Source organism: Papaver somniferum, chromosome 6 (assembly GCF_003573695.1).
Source record: "Papaver somniferum cultivar HN1 chromosome 6, ASM357369v1, whole genome shotgun sequence".
In the NCBI taxonomy this organism is placed as follows: domain Eukaryota; kingdom Viridiplantae; phylum Streptophyta; class Magnoliopsida; order Ranunculales; family Papaveraceae; genus Papaver; species Papaver somniferum.
In genome coordinates this window covers 94,173,796-94,194,770 of record NC_039363.1, presented here as the reverse complement: position 1 = coordinate 94,194,770, position 20,975 = coordinate 94,173,796, and the positions used below count along the sequence as shown (strand labels likewise).

General features: G+C 36.2%; 2 protein-coding genes across 2 annotated transcripts; both read right to left on the bottom strand.

Annotated features, from left to right (window-relative positions):
• Nucleotides 1-8,655: 8,655 nt before the first annotated feature.
• On the bottom strand, nt 8,656-10,393 carry LOC113285904 (transcription factor NAI1-like). Its single transcript, XM_026534643.1, has 3 exons — nt 10,086-10,393; nt 9,357-9,737; nt 8,656-9,235 (listed from the first exon to the last, which is right to left on the bottom strand). Exons 1-3 carry the CDS (start codon nt 10,383-10,385, stop codon nt 9,173-9,175), a joined length of 744 nt encoding a protein of 247 aa, XP_026390428.1. The 5' UTR covers nt 10,386-10,393; the 3' UTR covers nt 8,656-9,172.
• Nucleotides 10,394-17,806: 7,413 nt separating this feature from the next.
• On the bottom strand, nt 17,807-19,396 carry LOC113291114. The gene has a single exon (XM_026540686.1). The coding sequence runs from the start codon at nt 19,394-19,396 to the stop codon at nt 17,807-17,809; it is 1,590 nt and encodes a 529-aa protein (XP_026396471.1).
• Between the last annotated feature and the right edge of the window lie 1,579 nt (nt 19,397-20,975).

The following is a 20,975-nucleotide window of genomic DNA, read 5'->3' as shown; positions in this document are numbered from 1 at the left end:
TTGATAAGTAAGGTAGATACTCCCATTTATGGAGTTATTATATTTGATAAAAATAAAAAGGTGGATTTCAAATATTGTTATATCTGGATATGCCCTAGATTTTTTATTCTAAAATGTAATTATGATGATGTGGAGATAACAAAAATATCCAAATTTTAAAGATTTTGATGGATATCACGATTTTATTCCTTAAAAAAATATTTGTTACCTATTTCGCGGTTTTGTTCTTCTGGAAATTCGTGCTCATGCCATCTATATAAAGTGCTCCAGTAACATTGTGGTCATGTTGTTTCAGCGGTGAGTTTTTTCCCGGTTAGGGTTTTTTTCTTCTTGTTTTTTTGAATCGTATTCTTATTATTGTTAATACTATCAGTAGTTAATATCCGATCTTTATAATGTTGTTTGGTTTTGGTTTGCAGATGTTGGTTGTGCTTCCATTTGCTTTAGGCTTTAGTGCCGATAATTAAATCAATGATGCCGTATAAAAATGAGGTGATGAGTTTTGTTTTACGGTGGTATGCATTTTGTTGTTCCGACACATTTTTGTTGTTTTTACTATTGTGTGATCTATCAATATTAGGAAACGATTTAGTCGTTGTTTGTTTCTTCTTGTGAACCGATAAGGTAAGAGATTCTTTTTTCATATTAATATTTGTTACTTCCCTATGGTTTTCCTAGATTTTATTTTTTCGTTCTCAAAGTCAACGTAGATACTATTAAAAATCATGATTCTTCTACTTTCTGCTTGCAGGTTATTTATTTGCAGTTTTGCACGATGTTATTGTATCATTTTGCTTACCGTACCTGATCACCAAAATTACTTAATTACTTAATTATAGGCGTACTTTTTATTTTCCATTTCTCTCGGATATCATAATATGCTACATTGTGGACGTGATGCTATTACTTTTCTATTGTTTTCTACTTATTTAACACCACCAACTCTTTGACTTCCTGCTAGGTTACAACGGTATTGTTTAATGGCAAGCTATATAAGTGTGTCAGACATTCGTGGTTCAGAACTTAAGTATTTTCCTGCTTCTTTAATTTGGTAAACCTCTTTGTGTTTAATGTGTTTAATAGTTGATCTGAGACTCTATAAGAGTATTAGTTTACATATCGGCATCAGTCGCAACAACGAGTTACCAAAAGCCACACGAATTGGAGGATTACACGTTCTCTGAATTTAGTAAGTATTTATCTGTTTAATATTTGCTGCCCCACATGCCTATGTGATGAGACACGTATATCCTAGCCAAATTCAGTTATACAACTCCTTATGGTGATGGCAGAAGCGGAAATAGGAGTTTTCAGTACCCTTCATTGACAATAACATCCCATCAACAACTCATCGAAGAGTTACAGGGATCGACTAGAATTCACTCTTTAAACAAATGTATATCAACCCCACATTCTAACAAGATAGAACAATATAGGGAAAAACCACGGTAATTTAGCTCTAGATTTAACTGACCTTCTTTAGTACCTGGCGGAACTTCATAGTTATTTCTATATTTTGTTCTCATTTGGTTCTCACTTTGTATTTGACAAGAAGCGCGTTTCATTTAAAACCACGCGGACCAACTAAATTTACGTATATGAACAAAATCGGAGGGAGGGTCTTCTACGACCACCCGTGGCTCTTCCACCATTGCCCAGTATAATTTAGATTTTCCAAAAATTATTTTACAACTTCTTTACTCACTTTATCATGTTTTATCTCAAATAAATATAATATTTTATATTTTAACTTTATCCTATAAAATATATTATATAAAAAAAACAGTTGGACCCTAGAAAGCCTTCATTTTGCTTTGATTTTCACGTTTGTCCATCCACGTGGCTTGGTAAAAAAAATATATTTGGTACCAAAGGAACTACCCTAAAATTACCATTACAATCACAAGCTAAAACTCAGGGAAAAGTAAAACTATAAAATTGTTCAAATTTTACATTTCAAAGCGGAGAACATGCTATAATTAATTGGTTGACGTTATGGTGTATCTTGGTAGCTTTAACTGAACATGTAGACTTTGAAACTAAGAGTTTCTGATGATTTATTTTATTTAGTAATTTTCAGTGATGTAGTTCTTAAAGTTTCATATTATACCAATCACATTAGTTGTATAAGACGTTAGATGATTTGTGCAAAAGAATTATTTAAATCCGGATGATTTGTACCAATGAATTATTTTAGTGTCGAAGATGTACACTAAACCATAATAACTTTTATATTGAGAATTTTTTCATCTTACAACATTTATATTTTTGTAACAATTTTCATCTTAGAACTCCTATTTTTTTGTGCCTTAACAGTTAATAATTTCGATGTAGCTTATTGTCTTCTTATTATCCTCGCTAATTGTCATCTCACATGCATCATTATTTTTCATCTTATGATTCATACAGGTTATTATCCATATGATTTACAATGGTTATATGAGTTTTTCCGCACAGCTCTTCAATGACCATGAAATATGATTTACTTTAATTCTATTTTGTGGATCTTACTAATTGGGATTGTTGATTTCAAAGATTTTTTGCGCGCTTTATTTGTATATGGAGAATAAAATGTTTAAATCGAATGCTCGTGTAGTTGTAGTAGGTGTCTGTAAAACTGGTAAATCATGTTTACAAGTCCCGATGTTAAAGAAAAAAAATTGTGTGGTTGTATATTTTATTATAAGGACTTTATTAGCATTTGAGTTTTTTGATACTTACATTTTTAGCATAAAGAATGGTCCTAGGGATGAAATCCGATAAATGTAAATTGATAATGAGACAGCTTACAAACCTTAGGATCGTCGGATGTCGTTGATTAGGATGAAATTTGGATGGTCGGATGCAACGTTTGTCTCTCAAAATGTTATCCGACCGTCCAAAGCTCAAAAATCCCTTCTGTTTTGTATTTGTGATTTTATTGTCTCTATATTATTTAAATTCCAATTTATTCTTAGTTTGATGACTTCCATGTAGAAACCATTTTTAGGCAGGGGAGATAAAACAAAAATCAAGAGAAAACCATTAAACAACCGAAAAAGCTCATTGCTCCCGATTATTTTACCTTAAAAAAATACTCAACACAGTCACATGACTTAATTGAGATTAATTAAAATTTAAAAAATCAAGTAATTGGACAAATTTTTTTTAGAGATATAATGTATCATAATTTCGATAACGCTTTGGCTGATGAAATAAAAAATAAATAAATAATTGAGCAGACCAATAGAGATGAGAGTATATAAAATAAATGCATGAGCTTTAGAAATTTAAAGAACGTCAATTCAATGAAAGATTGGTGCGATAACACTCTTAATCAATTTATGAAACTTGAATAAATACCATATGCTTTGAAGATGTCTAAGGTTTCCTGCGAGTCCAATATCACATAAAGGTTTCCATATTTTTCCAAGAATTTCGTGATTTTGTCCCTACTCTGAAATCATATATAAACTTAAAACATAATATGAGTTTAATTTTAAATAGTCCATTAGACTACAAATTCATATTGAATTCTAGGAATTATAAAACATGAGACTTAAATATCATATGAAGCATTATTATGGTAAATTTTTAGTTTCTTTTTTTTTTTTAATTTCGCGTAAAAACGTGTAAACCTTTATTTTAGGAAAAATTCTATTACACTATTTTTTTCTTTTTGTTTGAAGCAATTATACTACATTCTATTAGTTTTTCAATAATATCCTCTTATTTATTTGCATTGAAATGAAGTTAAAAAATGATCAAATATTAGACAACCGAAAACCAGACCCGTACGTAGCACGGGTGACCAACTAGTCCTTCTAATTTATAAGATAAATGATATCTGAGGTGCAAGCGGCAAAACACATTACAGTATGGTATGCAATAGAGGATTATGAATCCATGTCACAAGTACAGGTTTGCCTTTATGAACTAGAAATCATAATGAAAATCACAAAACAAAGGCCACACGGAATAGAACTAATTAGTGGTTAGATCCATATTATCCAAGAACTAATTGTTGGAATATTTTCAACGCCGCTAACCAAAGGGGGGTCCTGGGGGGCAACGCCCCCGGAAGAATTTTTTGAACTGAAGGAACCTGACGTTTCGTGAATAGAAACCTGTTGGCGAATAAAAAACCTATTCCCAACAGGTGCAAAACCCTTTATAAATAGCTTCTCCCAGTTTCGTTTAATAGATAAGAAAAATCAATCTGTTTTCTCTGTTTCAAAAAGCATCATCAGAAATCAGAAATCTCTTTGTGTGTTCTTGATTGAATCAAGGGGTACAAACCTTGAATTCAGTTTTCGTTGCAGGGCTTTCATTGTATCCTGAAGGCAATATTTCGCATACCTGTTATAATCGCCAATTGTTATTGGGAGGGTAGAAATATTTGTCTAAAAGAAATTTATACAAGCCTTGAAAGTTTTGGAGTGCAACACTTTCTTCTCTGTGTCATTCATCCTTTGTGAAACCCATTTTTTCCAACACTAATTAGTGGCTGATAGATAGTTCTCATTATTTATTTGTTATCTTGTTATATGATCAACTTCTACATTATTTTTATACACAGAAAAGAAACCGATAGGTGCTCCAACTATCTTTGAACTAAAGATATACATAAATCTGTTCAATTTTGTAGTATTAGATTTGTATCTACTAGAAGATACTTCAAATATTAATTACGTATTTTGTAATACCAAAGAATACTTATACTTATCACAAACCTGAAGTTGTTAGAGACAGAGAGTATCCATTAATAATCCTAATCAATTTTCTTTAGTTTATTCTTGCCAACCCTCAATATTAGGTTGATGCATACCTAACGTGTAGCTTGTTTGTCTCGTCATGTTGGGATTGTGTACGTGCGATGTTGTCGGACGGTGCATGATGAATCAAAATACAAAATTTGGGAACTTAATCTGAGATAGAGATTCTTAAATTTGGAAACGTCACTTCACACTTGGTGTTCTTAGTTACCATATAGGTATGCACAGGTAGGAGCGTTTCTCCAAACCCCATCCCCAGCCAGCCAGCCAAAAAGCCAGCAGTTGTGTTGTCTGTTACAACTTACTAGTTTCATGATAACTTTGAAAAATCTTCAAAATTTATAAAGGCTTCCGTTGACAGAAGGGAAGCGATTAAAAAGCGGAGATGATAGAGCTACTCAGGGTTGTCCCGACCCTTACAGAAAACTCTCCCCACCCCCAAACCACGGATCAATAGGGGGTCATTATTAGTATGGGTCCCGTCTCAGTGTGAGAGGCGGGATAGGCCACGGATCCCAATCTGCGGTCAGTTAATCATTTTCGAATAAAAAGACGGTTATTTTAGATAATTAAAACCATATCTTGAAGTTGTCTCGCACTAGCAATTAGTGATTTGGCAGTACACTATCTGTTGGAGAAAATGAGTTTATTGTTTTGGTTTTATGGTCTTGGTGAGAATGGAACTTAGGACCTTTGGGTCTCTAAGAACACTTACTCATTTTCTTATGAGTGAATGAAATAGAACCTTTAGTCCCACATTGGGTATAACTAAAAAGGAGTTCCACTATATAGCTATTCCTTTATGAATAGTTAGTAAAACAATGTGGGTGGGATGGGTATGACAAAATATTTTTGTCTTCACTAAGGTTTGGGCTTAGGGCTCGGGCTCGTGCTTCCACCGTTGATTGGTCAACCAAGACGGACCTTTTTGGACATAATTCCTTTGAATTATTTCCTAAAACGTTTTGAAAATCAATTTAAATTTTGTATTAATGTGGGGGGGCGTCTGACCAGGCGCAATATATTTTGCTTACCAAAAAACTCTTATGTAGTAACAATGGGTTTAATTGACATAAATATTCTTTTCGTTTTGAATTTTATTTTGATTTAAAAATTAAATTAAATTGGTTGTTTTAATTCCGTTTCAATTTAATTAGCTTCATGCAGGGAATTGATTTGAGAATCAATTGTCATTGTTGCGCCTCTCTCATTTCTACCTATAAAAGGGACTCGAACTTTTCATTCCAACTTGTGTCCAGAAGAGATACTATCCTCTTCTTTTCGTCTTTCTCCCTCTGTGTGGTTTTTACTTTCTTTCTGTGCCATTGCTGTTGAGTTCGTAAGAGTGGGAAAGTACTGTAGTGCTAACAGTGTTTGCATCGGGCAGTTTTATCCTGGATATGACTTGACCACAAGGTATAAGCATCACTCATTCTTGAGGCGTACCGGTCAACTATCATATTAAGGACAGCGTGTTGAACACGTGACTCTGTCCTCTGTTTGCGTTCATCTGAGTGTTTCTTATAAGCTTTCCAGAAATTTATTTTACAACATTTTCTTTGAATTTTATTATTACAGATGCAACACTGTCTTCCTCTCGCTTTAGGTGATGACTTGTCAGGTGTTAATCGATTGTTGTAAATGCAGTTCTCTTTCAGAAAGCAATCGCTATTGAAGAGTACGTTGAGAACATTTTTAAACAAAAATGTTAACCATTAAGGTCAGAAGGAAATTTTATAGTTTCATTATGACTTATGAGGTGGTCACATTTACTTGCCAATTACTAGATGTATTACTTATCCCAACAACAATATTACCAACCAAATCAAACCAAACCAAACCAAAGTCTTTTCCCGGTAGAAAGTACCAACAATACTACATCCATGCAAAAAGGAACATTTGAGCTTCCCATTGCTGTCTGATCAAAAAAAAAAAAAAAAGAATTAGCTTCCTTCTTCCTCAGTCACGCCCACCCACTCACTACTAAAGCAATAATTTGTTATATATTTACCACTAATTTTAAGATATTAGTTGTCCTCGTAAGTCATAGCTTTCTTCCGGGCTTTAATCTATCAAAGACCTCCAAGAATACTGTTTGCACCTCCAGAGTTATGTCCATTTTTATTCGGAAAATGGGTTATTTATCCAAATATTTTTAAAACATGGTTTTAATGGATGAGTAAAAATTAGTATGGGTGAAATAGACACAAAAAAATAGCAAGAATGAAACTGGATTCATCCTGGCTTAAAGTTAAAAAAAAACGAAACTGTATGCATCCTGATGTAAATTAAAAATAAGAAAAAATATCTGAAAATGGATAGGATAAAATTGTTTACATCCTGACTATTTTTACATTCTCGACCATTTAAACATTATCAAATTTTTACATGTCTTTTTCATCCAGGAAATGTTGATTTTGATCTTTTTAACCAATTTTGTGATATTTATTCCACACAAATCCAATAAATCGGTAGGATCGCAATAACTAGCTGGACCTTGAACTCAACAACATACCTCCGCGTAACATGTCCATGTTTTCGGCTTTCACATGCGACTTTGATTTAAATCCAAAGATCTTTCTATGCGAAAAAAAATAATGTTTGGTGGCATATCATTTCCTGTACTTTTTTAGTCCTTTATAATTATTTTGTCAATAAAGAATGCTTTACCGAGACTGTGAACCCCATAAATCTCCCGACCGATACAAACATGGTTGGTCCAAACCAACCCCTATTTTTCTCCGGCTGGATCCAGGGGCTCTCTGTATGGGGATATTTTTTGGGTTAAAATCTCGGTACGTCTAGCATCGGCATAAATGTGCCGATTGAGCACACTTTACACCTCCGTTACCGTATAAGTCATTTGTTCTTCGGATTGGGTGTTATTCTTGAGAGAAGTAGTTAACACTAATTCTGAAACTACGAAGATGTTTTCCTTGATGAGCGGCATAGAAAAAGTATGGCGGATTGGAGGAGATACAAAGGAACCATAAAATATCGATTATTATGTAAGGCTGCATAATCACTCGCCGGAAAATGATAATGTTGCAGGAAGTATTTCCCGCCGCGGAGTTTAAACATACGGCGGAACAGCCTAATTAATAATGCAGGAACTGTTTTTGATACTGCATATTGCAAGTCTGTCTAATCGGGATATGGTCAAGATTTCAGAAGAATGAGGCATAATCATTAGTTTAACTAGTTGTTGTTATTATAATAACTTCGTTACTGTATTAACAAGATAGAGATGGAAACAATCTGACAATCTTATTAATAGTTTATTTCTTTTAAAAATATTGATAATCTTAGTTTGTTGATTTTAATTGCAAAAAATATGTGAACATCAGCAATAATATATTAATCTGGAGAAAAGATCACAATCTTTTGTGGGGATTCTGATTATTGCAGTTTTATACTTGCTAATAAACTCTAAATTAAAAGATTATAGTTAGCTATTAATTAACCTCCTAACTCTAACCCTAATAAAATTCAACATGTAAACACATTTTGTGCTCACATGAGTAGTCATCTCAATATATCTTCGGTATCTGTTTTTCTATATGTTACGTTTGAGATGATTAGAACACGACATTTTTTGAGAGACAGTGACACATGCCCCCTAGTTGTTATGCTGCAAAAGCATACATATTTTGGGTGTATCAGACGGCTGCAAATTTGGTGGATTTATGAATTTTGAGTAACAAGGCTTCATTGTTAAAGGCAGCTATAATTAAGCTTAATGACCGATGTGAATGGTACAGTTACTGGGTGAGGTTATGAATGACTCAAGCTCGAATTAACGATCAACAACATTTTTTTCTTTTTCCTTTTATTACTATTGATTACATCACAGAGCAAACACAAATTAACTTCAACAACAAAATCTAGCAAGCATCTAAAACTAATTCAGCCTATTTTCTTTTGTTTTTTTTGCTGTAAGCAGTTTTGTTTTTTCTGTAAGCAATAAACGCGATACATAGTGAAAGAGACCCTACTTGTTTGAAAAAATCGGAAGATTCCAAACTCACAGAAAGATGCTACAAGCCATTAAGGGTTTGTTTTAAGAACAGGAAGGTGATGAAACATGGTTAGTATGTAAATCATATACAACCACACAAAAACATTGTAAAGAAAAACCCTCATGCATGAAAAAACTAAGGCCTGACAGGCAAAGCTAGAAGCACCGGTTCCATATGAAGGTGTTGGGAGATAGAACGGTGGATATCACATGTATGGGGCTTAGAAGAGAGGAGATGAGGATCTAATTACAGGAAGGCTAGCCTTTTGAAGATAATGCGATATCATCAAGAGAGGACGCCAAAAAAGTAGTGATGAGATATTTCTACGTAACGTTGACATGAACAGAAACTAAACTAGAGTCTGATACTAATTCTTCGTTGCTTTCACATATTGATCTCTTAAACAACTGACCGCAGGCTCTTAACAAGATCCTTCACTGTCATGCTATATTCAGCATTCATCTGCAAGAAATAAGACTGGGTTATAACGTAGCCATGAACTATATATATGAATGCAATTACGCAACATGCCAACATACATATTGAAGTGTCTAAAAATTAAAGAAGAAGAGCAGACTATTACCTGTGCTGCTATGGTTATAGCAAGAGATGAATCGTCGAAAGGGATGGCATTTGAATTGATAACAGATAGATGAAGTTTCTCAATCTGTGAAAGTACTTTAGCAAACACTCCGTTGTGTTTTTCACAGTGAATTCTTATCAAAACATTGTTGTGCGAAACTCTTGCTTCTATCTCAGGTAGTGGCTCATCATAGGTGGATCCAGCAACGGAGTTTTCGTTTGAGGAAGATGAATTCTTATCATCAGCATAAATTTGAGTTTTCTTTAGAAAGATTACTGATTCTACTGTTTTCTTTGTAGTCTGTTCCTCAAGTGTTTTCGCTTTTTCTTGAAGCTGTTTCAAGTACTTTATAGCATCTCCAAGAACTGAAGCTTTGTCCATCTGCGAATTTAGACATATATTAACTATGGATGTTGAACAAAAATTCACATCATGCGCGCATGACTGCGTATTCTAGCCAGCTAACAGTACTTATCACGGTCCAATAACACGGTCACATCTAGCTAGGTGTTAACAGGAAATTATATTTACATGAAGTTGACCGATAAGCAATTCATATATGCTCACTTATGCCTCCCAAGATTAATCTTATAGTTACTCAAGATAATGAGTGGGTTGAACAGTTTTTGTACAAATTCATACATAAATCAGCCATATTGTATGATTCAAAACCAGACAAGGAAGTAATATTTAAGAGGTAATTCATGACTGTGCCGAAAGCTATTTTACCTTTTTCAAGCCTGGAACTACAGCAGATAAAGCAATAAACCTCTGGTTAAGCTTCTGTCTTCTCTTCCTCTCCGCCATTACATGATCTTTAGTACAAGACTGTTGGTTATTTATCATAGCAGCAACAGTACTCTTTTTCCCGTGCTGGTTTCCTTTGGATGCAGAGTTCACGACGTTCAAGTAAGAAACATCAGATGGGAACATCATTTTTTTGTTTCCAGGAGAAACCACCTCTTCTCTAGGGTTCACATGATCACCAACTACGTTTCCACACACCTGCAATGCTTGGAGAGAATCCATTGGCGAGCTCTGACCATTTCTACTGAAAGAAATAAAGTTTAGAGGAGTTGATATAAGATGATTATTTTGATCGGTAGAAGTCCTATATGAATTCCAACTATCAGTAGTTTTGAGTTGCTTTTCAGATCTCTGGTCGGTAGGAGTTTCCACATATGCTAGGTTAACTGAAAAGCTCTGGTTAGAGGAAAAAGATTGTCTAGTGAAATCCTCTCCAAGTGCATCTACTATATGTTGTGCACTGAACTCATCTGTGGTGTCCATATATAAATATTGGTTGATAAACGTTTGATCCTCCATTCCCTGAGCAAACAAAAAAGAACAAAAAATAGATCGATCGGTTAGAGACGAGTAGAAAGAGACAGCCATATGAACTATAAGAGATGTAAATGATAAATATACCATGTCTAATAAGCACTGAATGGACGAGTCCTCCATTGGAACGAATTAGTTGATGATTTTATCTTCTGAAAGACGTCAATGTTCAAGTTAACCAGCTCTATAATTTTACCTGTAAAGATCTATGATGAATCAGACATGTATATATGAATCTAGTTGATTATATATTGTAAAAACAAGATTTTATTCCGTCTAGGGATACAAGACATGAACTCTTGTTAGATTTTTTGAAAAGATATGAATATCCAGAAATAGATACACCCTAGATTTATGAATTGCACCTTGAAGAAAAACAAAAGAGCTAGATATGTTTTTGATAACTCAATTACTCTCCATGATGCTAATTATTATGAGAAAACAAAAGAGTTATAATTAAGTTAATTATATAAGATAGGTTTCAAAAGCAGAAGTATATATTATTATAATAATGAACTCACACCTAAAGAAATGATTGAAGAATTCGTCGAATCTATATCAAAGAAAAGAAAACAACTCATAGTTGGTTTTATACCTCAACACAGCTAAACCACTATACATGTGAACATTTTCTTGTCTTTCTTTCTTTTCCTAGAAGTAACACTGTTCGAATTGTGTCTGCCACTCTGTTTTAATCTCTCACACGGTCACACGTATTGATGGCGTAATTGGATCGTAAGGATCCCGTATGTTTTGTACTTTAAAGTCTTAAAATGGAAATTTTGGAATTTCTAGCCAAGGAGAGAATAAGTGTTTGCAGCATAATATTATTCATTTTTGTATGTTTTAATTTTTTGTCATCATCTGTCATGTACCCCTAGTGTTTCTCTTTTGTTGGCTCGGCCACAACCTTATTAGACCTTTTCTTTTGTTAAGCCCATTGTAGGAATGTATTTTTTTTATTCTGTTTAGGTTACTTTGTTAGATGTTTGCACCCAACGGTTGATTCAGCCTTTCTTTGGTTTATCTTCTCGGATTGGTTGTGAGAGAAAACCATTCAACCAATAATTGAAATTTATTAAGGCTCTTTTCTTGTTTGAGGAAGAAAAGGCACTGAAAGTTGGTGAATCTGGAATTCAGTTCATGACAATTGGTATCAGCCGTCGTAATCCTGATTCCCGGAGTTATGGCTGGAGGCGTTGATAAACCTACAACAGTGAAGGATGTTGTTATTGTTTTACAGACTCAAGAAGATCGATTACAGACCTTAGAGGATACGGTTAAGGACCTGTCCACTGAAGTTCGTTCTCTTTCTACGGATATGGCTTCTGTTAAAGAATGTTTAGCTACTATTGTTCATTTCTGTCAACAACAGGGTGGTCATGTGGCCGGTCGTCAGCCGACACAAAAATAATTTAAGTTCTTTCACTTCACAATTATAAATAAGAGTATAGTTATAAGAACAGATTCGTTTCACAGGGAGATATGGGTTGTCAAGTTGTTTTGATTACTTATAGAAACTGGGGGATTTTGTTTGTGATTTTAACTAAATAAAAATAAAGAAAATAGAATATCAGAGACAAAAAGTACTGGTTAGAGTTTTCATCTTCCATCTTCCAACATGTTATTAACTGAATCAATCTCAACATTCATTTTCTATCGATATCAATAACCCTATAGCATCCTATCGCAGGCTTACTCCGGCAAAACTCCTATTATCATCAAAGGCGCAAGAGACATTCTTTGAATCCTTTCCACCAGATAACTTGACGCAAGAGCCACGCAAGTTTAACCCAATGAAAGCATTAATATTTATGAGTTGAGGTTATTCTAAGAAATCCGGCGCAAGAGCCAGACGGATTTAACCTAGGTTATGCTTCTACGTATAATTGTACGGCAACATCCCGTCGTTAACAACTATATTATGCTATTTCTAACAAGGATTATTTGAAAATTCCGGATCTCAAACCCTAGTTTAGCAATAGATATGAAAGCATGCTCATTTAATTTGCAACTTAAGCAAACTAGCAATCAATCATACATGGAGTTATAAACGGTAAAACATAAACGATACTAACAAATTATGAATGAATAAGAATGAATACTTCAATTGAATAACATGTTTTCCAACTTAGAACTACATCTCTAATCAATATAAAAAGGTTTAGTTACTCATGGATTTTTTAAAACCCATGTAAAATAATAAAGAAGAAATTTAAAGCAAACCCTAGGTTGTAGAGAAATCTCTAACTACGAAGCTCCTTCTTCTCTCCTTTTGTGTAAAAACGAATGATAAAAGATATCATCGAAATCTCTCTTCTATAGGTATCCGAAACTAGGCAAAATCACCCGTCCAAGGCTGGTCTTGAAACTGAGATTAAACAGCCGCCTGGTCCCTTGCATAGAGCTGTAGAATCCCAGCCCAAACTCGTCACTGGCTTGTCAGTTCCTTGGAACTGACAGCACATTTCCTTCTCTTTTCACGGCAAGAACTCACGGTCACCAGAACTTCCGTGATAATTCTCTGGCCAACTATTTTCACGTACACCAGGCCCTCCGAGAAAACTCTTAACTACCAACTCCGTGAAAAATATTTTCCCTGAGTTATCTTAACTTCCTCGGTTATCAGACTATCCGTGACTTTTGAAAGTTCATGAGTTTTATTTTCTCTTACTCGACCAACATCCACAGATTCCTTCATTCTCGACTGCACCTTTTTGATCCTGCCATCATCGAATCATCACAGCCAACTCCATCTTCCATTTTCTCGAGAATCATCATCTCTGTCAAGCTCACATCATCTCCGTGTTCTCCCATGATTATCATGCAATAGCACAGCTCGACTCTAACTCAGGCTTCTTTTATCAATTGCCAACAGCCACTTCCGTTCCCCTTCAATCACTCATTACCATCATCGTCAACTGCCGAGAATGGCAGTCGTGATCAATCATCATCAGCTTCCCTTGACGCTGCCATTATCATTCCGTTGTCCTATCTCGAGATTTACTACTCACCACTGTCCATTAATCAATCTCGTGACTAACAATATTTCTTCTTTCCTTTTGAACCAGCTCCTACGGCCATTAATGGCAACAACACCATATCGTCCCATCAGCTCCTCGTGTCCCTGTTTTAACCAACTAACCCAGCAGACACCAGTCCATCTTCCCGACATGGTTACTACTTCCTTCATACATGGCAGCAGCCATTCTGATCATTACACTTCCATGATTCTCAGCTTCCAAGGTTGGCAGCAGCAACCTTCTTCTCTTTTGTGAAAGGACAAATAATCCCACATGACTCTTTGCCAATTGGTTTTGAGTTGGATACCCGCAGACTTTTACATGGTATCAGAGCTAGGCCCGTACGCGGGGTGCAGGCCCGATTTTGGCCGTGACCGACATTGTCACATGTGCACCCGTGACCGAATGACTGGTCACTCGTATGACCTGTACGTGGGGTGGACCGTGACCGAATGTCACCTGCACACCCATGACCCACACGTGCGTAGGTCCACGTGTTAGGCCGAATGACTGGCCTTACACGTGAGGGAGGGTGTGAAAGGACAATAGTCCCACATCTCTAATTTCCGCATAATGAACTTAAAATATAATATGGAAGGGCCGCTCCACTCATTTCCAATCGGTTTTGAGTTGGATGCCCGTATTCTAACATCTTTACATCAAGCTCGAGTAAACAATGGTCATCAACAACATCTTCCATTACCGAGAGAATATTGGTTTCTCTGATTTTCTTAACTTCAACTTCTCGACCAATTTAACAAGGATTCGACGTCATGGCATCACTGCAAAGGTAATCATATCCCACTCCGGCAGCAACTCACATTCTCTTGCTCACCTGAGCTTCATAATTCATTGTCACTGCCAAGCTCGATAAACCACAGCAACAGTAACATTATTCACTGCCTGAACTGAAGATATGGGATGCCCTAACAATCAACCCCTTAATAGCTTCAAGCAGGTGGCTGCGCTGAGTAATTGTGCCGCCTGTCTTTAACATTTCTGTGTTGTCTCACTTTTGCGACATCTTTGACTTGCTTCAACCGCTTCTAACTTCTTCGTACGAGGTCGGAATGAACTCATTCTTTCGCCACTGCCTTCGTCTTTTCGTTCTCTTCAAGATGATGCAAAGAAATAATGGATTTGAACGAGTTTCTATTCCTTTTGGTTAAGATAGCCTTAAATACCTAAGAAACTCAAAAACAAACCAAATCAAAGCATAATGATACAAAACTATCAAGAAAGCAAAACATCGGAGTACCTAAATAGTACAAATAATGCACCTATCAAATTCCCCCACACTTGCCTTTTGCTAGTCCTCGAGTAAACTACAAAAATAAAATAAAGTACAACAACTCTCTATCGCCAAGGACACGGTTGCATTTAGCATATGCGATAAGCCTTTAAACCTCTAGGTGTCCCTATTGGACGAGTTATAGTCTCGTGAGGGATTACGAGAGATATACCCACAAAACCTACTCCAACTTCAAAGCGTACCAGCGTCCAAATAGCTATGAGGACATAGAGTTTCTTCATGCTAGTAATAAGAAGTTAGAAATACCAAAGAACGTATTCATTCTTAAACCTTGAGTGAGAAATAACCACACCATAATGAGAGAATGTGTGTTTGAGAGCGATAAATAAGCATTTCGCCCCGACTTCTGCCTCACTTAAAAGGATTTTATGATAATTGCACTTAATAAGACGGCTTTTTTATGGATCTCACATGTGTGTAGGTAAGAATGAAGAGAACATCACATGGTGGGAAGAAAACCTTCCGAATCATTTCTGGAGACTCCACAAAATCGTGGAAAACAAGAATATTTCTGATGATCTCTAAGAAAGGAAATAAACCATTATTATTAAAAATAGAGGATGAGAGTACTTACCACCTTTACATCTGATTGCAATGATGATAACACCACTCTCACAACATCCAATAGAAACGTAGTCTTCAGCTCGTCTTCTTCATCTTCTTGGTCTTCGTCTTCGGTCTTCAACTTTTGATGATAAACTCTTGAACTTCGTAGAACTTCGACAATTTGTAACTCTTTCTCTTTAATTCCTTGTTGCTTGAAACTTCTTCATAAATTTTTCTTCTTCCCCATGGGTTTATTAAATGAATACAAAAAGAAATATAAACCAAAATAATACAAAGAATTTCTCTTGTCTTGTCTTGTCTCTTTTTTTTTTTCTTTTTTTTTGTTTGACAAGAGAAATAACTACAAACTGGATATAAAATAAACAATGAAATTGTTATAGCCATGGGAATAGTACTTTACCGCTTGATTATTCACAACTTGTATCGTCTTCGTATCATAAACTTAAATATAATTCTCATTTTTAGATTTTCTTCGCTCTTGTAAATAAGTCTTCAACTTGAATATAGAATCCCGCTCCTTATATGTAAGTCTTCAACATGTATATAAAAATCTTCCCATTGTATGTCGCTTTACTTGGATATGAAATTTGCTCTTCCTTGAATTATTGCTTGTAAACCTCAAATGTCTTCAACTTTCCTTGTAGATTTTGATGCCACTCCGATTGTTGATAATGATGGTGTGTTTCTATGGACCTGTTCTTGGCGAGAGGGAGAATGGTGCTAACTGCAAATCAAACTACAAGAAGGTGGTTTTCGTCTATAGACGTCACCCCCATGATTGACAAAATTAGCACTCAAGAGATCAAAAGTAGTGCTTTTATTGGTGGGAGGTTGGGTAGCTCACCATTCTACCCGGAATTAACGTACAGTGACACACACTCAAAAGAAAGCTATTTAGTCATTTATAAAGAAATCTGGTATGGTGCCTCGGTTGATATGAAAATGGGTAGTCTCAACTAATGATTGATCAGCAACTCTAATAATGCATTTCTCTCTGCACCTCATTTGCATCACCGGCATGATTAAACCCATTATTTAACACTCCAATTCGTAAGAAATCCGAATGTAGTTCCCTAACACTTCCAAGTTCAGTTATGTCGGTCAGAATGTCTATGTAAACATACCTAGAAGTATGCTAGTGACTCTAAAATCTCCAAAAGTTGGAGGTTTTAGACAAATAAATAAAAAAATTTGAAAAAACTAGGCAATAAGCTAAAAACTCTATATGCAAAATACTCCCCCACACTTAAACTTCACATTGTCCTCAATGTGCAAAACTGAAAATTCTGAATTCTGACGTAGCAGCAGATGAAACGCAAAAACTGTACAAATTGGTAAGGAATTTGGAAAAACTCCATTTCACAAAAGTTGTTCATCTACGTGTTTTATACAAAGATTCAAAATCGCACAGTGTTTCGATAAACGGTATGACAATCATGGTCTCTGGACTGAACTACGTGCAGTCTGAATTTTTCTGACAAAAAGGTATTCGTCATAATTTTCTTCTAAAATAGATTCCGGACTCAATGAAATTAAACATGGGGATGCAAATATGATATTAAAACAATAAAATAAATAAATAAATAAAAGGGTTTAAGATACAAAACCTATGGATTGCCTCCCATTAAGCGCTTAGTTTAATGTTGTTAGCTCGACTGTAGACTATTAGGCTACTTCTTAGCATGCGTCTACAACATTAGAATGAACATCCGAATGAACATCGCTAGGATACCGCATTGCTCCAAAAATATGGAAGTGATTGTTTTCATCATCAAATTCCATAGTGAAAGTTCCTTTGTCAACATCAATAACGGTTTTGGCCGTTTTCATGAAAGGCCTCCCCAGTAACAGCGGTATAGATGCATCCGACCCGCTATCCATTTCCAATACAACGAAATCAGACGGAAATACGAGTTGATTCACCTGCACAATCACATCTTCAATAATACCTCTAGGGTAAACATTAGAACGATCATCTAGTTCAAGAACAATATGGGTTTCTTTCAAAGGACCCAAATTCAAAGACTCATAAAAAGATGCGAGCATAACATTAACTGATGTTCCTAAATCAAGCATAGATTTTCCAAACCTTTTATTACCAATCACAACAGGTATATCGAAACTACCTGGATCCTTGCATTTAGGTGTAAGTTTCTTTTGGAGGATAGCAGAAACGTTTTCCCCCATACTCATAACCTCATTACCGGTTAATCGTTTCTTTTGGTGCGTAGGTCTTTCAAAACTCTTGAGTATTTAGGTACCTGCCTAATTGCATCTATCAGCGGGATACTCACATGAATATTTTTGAGTACATCTAAAATTTCTTTGTCTTGTTCCACATTTTTGTTAGCAAACCTGCCAGGAAACGGTAAAGCAGGAACATAAGTTGAAACAAGAGGTTTACAGTTTGTTTTAGGTACCTCATCGGTTTGGGAAGAGTCAGTAATCTCTCTCTCCAAAACCGGCCCCTTGGGGTCTTTGCTTTTCTCAGCATTTTCTGGTTGCACAGTTCGTGTACCACTTCTCAATGTCACAACATTAACAATTTCTCTAGGATTAATAGGTTGAGAAGGGAGTTTCCCACTACTCTGCGTCTCCAAAAGGTTCAATATACCTTTCATGGTGCTCATTTGTGTCTGCAACTCCTTGATTGCACCATCAGTCGTTTGCTGATATTTTTGCACCATTGTGGTTAGATTCTTCATCATAGCAAGCATCTCTGATGATTCTGAGTTCTGCGTTGGTTGTGGTTGTTGGAAACCACTCGAGCGATTAAAAACCGTCCCTGGAGCTGCTACTTGCGTATTCGCATAGCTGAAATTGGGGTGATCTCTCCATCCTGGATTATAAGTGTTGGAATAGGGATCATACCTTTGTCTCTGCTGATTCGGGAATACTGCATTGACTTGTTCAGCTTCTATCTCATAAGAGAAAATGATTACTACGGCCATTTGTTGAATCATCTTCTTCATGTTACCAATCCTATGTTCTAAGTGCGGTGAAGAAGTAACCTCATTAACCCTTCGACCCATTGATACGCCTCTTGAGTTGAATTGCTGCGTGTTTGCAGCCATATTCTCGATCAATTTCGTCGCTTCGTAAATGGTTTTATTTGTCAAAGCACCACCACTAGCTGCATCAATAAGATTTCTCTCGGATTGGAGCAAACTATCATAAAAATATTGCACTATGAGTTGCTCAGAGATTTGATGATGTGGGCAGCTCGCTAGCAACTTCTTGTACCGTTCCCAATAGTCGTAAAGAGCCTCACCAGTAATTTGTTCAATGCCACTAATTGCTTTACGAATAGTTGCTGCTTTAGAGGCGGGAAAGTACTTTTCTAAAAATGCTTTCTGCATCTCATCCCACATTGTGATACTTCCAGGTGGAAGACTATAAAACCATTCTTCTGCAGAATCAATTAGAGAGAACGGGAAAGCTGTCAGTAAAGCTCTTTCTTGATCAGTTCCAGTTGGATTCAAACTTGTCAACTTATGTTGAAACAGTAGTAAATGATGATTTGGATCGTCTCCTGGAATCTCTTTGAACTTCGGTAACCAATGAATCAACTGAGATTTGAGCTCAATTGAATCTTCCAAGTTGACACACAATTTTTGTTGATCAAACGATGGGGATGTTAGATCTTTGAGTGTCCTCTTGAGAGGTGGAGGTGGTGAAGCGCCATCACTTCCCTGGTTACCAGTGTTATTTTTGTTCGTTCCTCCAACCATCTCTTCTTGTTGTGGATTTCGAAGTTCTTGTAGTATTGTTCCTCTGCGAGTTGAAATTCCAACCATTGGTAATCCCAACGTTTGGGTGCCAGAGATCAAGTACTTGAAACAAGATTCTCAAAAAAAAAAAAAAAAAAAAAAAAAACTAAGAAATCAAAAACAAAATAACAATCTGCTATGCCTCCCCGGCAGTGGCGCCAAAATTTGGCCGGTCGTCAGCCGACGCAAAAATAATTTAAGTTCTTTCACTTCACAATTATAAATAAGACTATAGTTATAAGAACAGATTCGTTCTACAGGGAGATATGGGTTGTCAAGTTGTTTTGATTACTTATAGAAACTGGGGGGTTTTGTTTGTGATTTTAACTAAATAAGAATAAAGCAAATAGAATAACACGAATATCAGAGATAAAAAGTACTGGTAGAGTTTTCATCTTCCATCTTCCAACATGTTATCAACTGAATCAATCTCAACATTCATTTTATATCGATATCAATAACCCTAGAGCGTCCTATCGCAGGCTTACTCCGGCAAAACTCCCATTATCATCAAAGGCGCAAGAGCCACTCTTTGAATCCTTTCCACCAGATAACTTGGATCAAGATCCACTCAAGTTTAACCCAATGAAAGCACTAATATTTATGAGTTGAGGTTATTCTAAGAAATCCGGCGCAAGAGCCACACGGATTTAACCTAGGTAATGCTTCTACATATAATTGTATGGCAACATCGCGTCTTTAACAACTATATTATGCTACTTCTAACAAGGATTATTCGACAATTCCGGATCTCAAACCCTAGTTTAGCAATAGATATGAAAGCATGCTCATTTAATTTGCAACTTAAACAAACTAGGCTGTAGAAGCCCAGCCCAAACTCGTCACTGGCTTGTCAGTTCCTTGGAACTGGAACTGACAGCACATTTCCTTATCTTTTCACGGCAAAAACTCACGGTCACCAGAACTTCCGTGATAATTCTCTGGCCAACTATTTTCACGTAAACCAGGCCCTCCGAGAAAACTCTTAACTACCAACTCCGTGAAAAATATTGTCCCCTGAGTTATCTTAACTTCCTCGGTTACCAGACTCTCCGTGACTTTTGAAAGTTCCTGAGTTTTCCTTTCTCTTACTCGACCAACAGCCACAGATTCCTCCATTCTCGACTGCACCTTTTCTGACCCTGCCATCATCGAATCATCACAGCCAACTCCATCTTCCATTTTCTCGAGAATCATCATCTCTGTCAAGCTCACATCATCTCCATGTTCTCCCATGATTATCATGCAATAGCACAGCTCGACTCCAACTTAGGCTTCTTTTATCAATTGCCAACAGCCATCTCCATTCCCCTTGAATCACCCATTACCATCATCGTCAACTGCCGAAAATGGAAGTCGTGATCAATCACCATCAGCGTCCCTTGACGCTGCCATTATCATTCCGTTGTCCTATCTCGAGCTTTACTACTCACCACTGTCCATTAATCAATCTCGTGACTAACAACATTTCTTCTTTCCTTTGGAACCAGCTCCTACGGCCATTAATGGCAACAACACCATCTCGCCTCATCAGCTCCTCGTGTCCCTGTTTTAACCAACTAACCTAGCAGACACCAGTCCATCTTCCCGACATGGTTACTACTTC

What these genes read in the sequence shown, in the direction of transcription:
- LOC113291114 (XM_026540686.1), bottom strand. Translation starts at nt 19,396, where the DNA reads ATGGTTGGAATTTCAACTCGCAGAGGAACAATACTACAAGAACTTCGA.
- LOC113285904 (XM_026534643.1), bottom strand. Translation starts at nt 10,385, where the DNA reads ATGGATTCTCTCCAAGCATTGCAGGTGTGTGGAAACGTAGTTGGTGAT. An exon ending in TAGTTCCAGGCTTGAAAAAG is followed by an intron (nt 9,738 to 10,085) that starts GTAAAATAGCTT and finishes CTAAATTCGCAG; the next exon opens with ATGGACAAAGCTTCAGTTCT. An exon ending in CTATAACCATAGCAGCACAG is followed by an intron (nt 9,236 to 9,356) that starts GTAATAGTCTGC and finishes TATTTCTTGCAG; the next exon opens with ATGAATGCTGAATATAGCAT.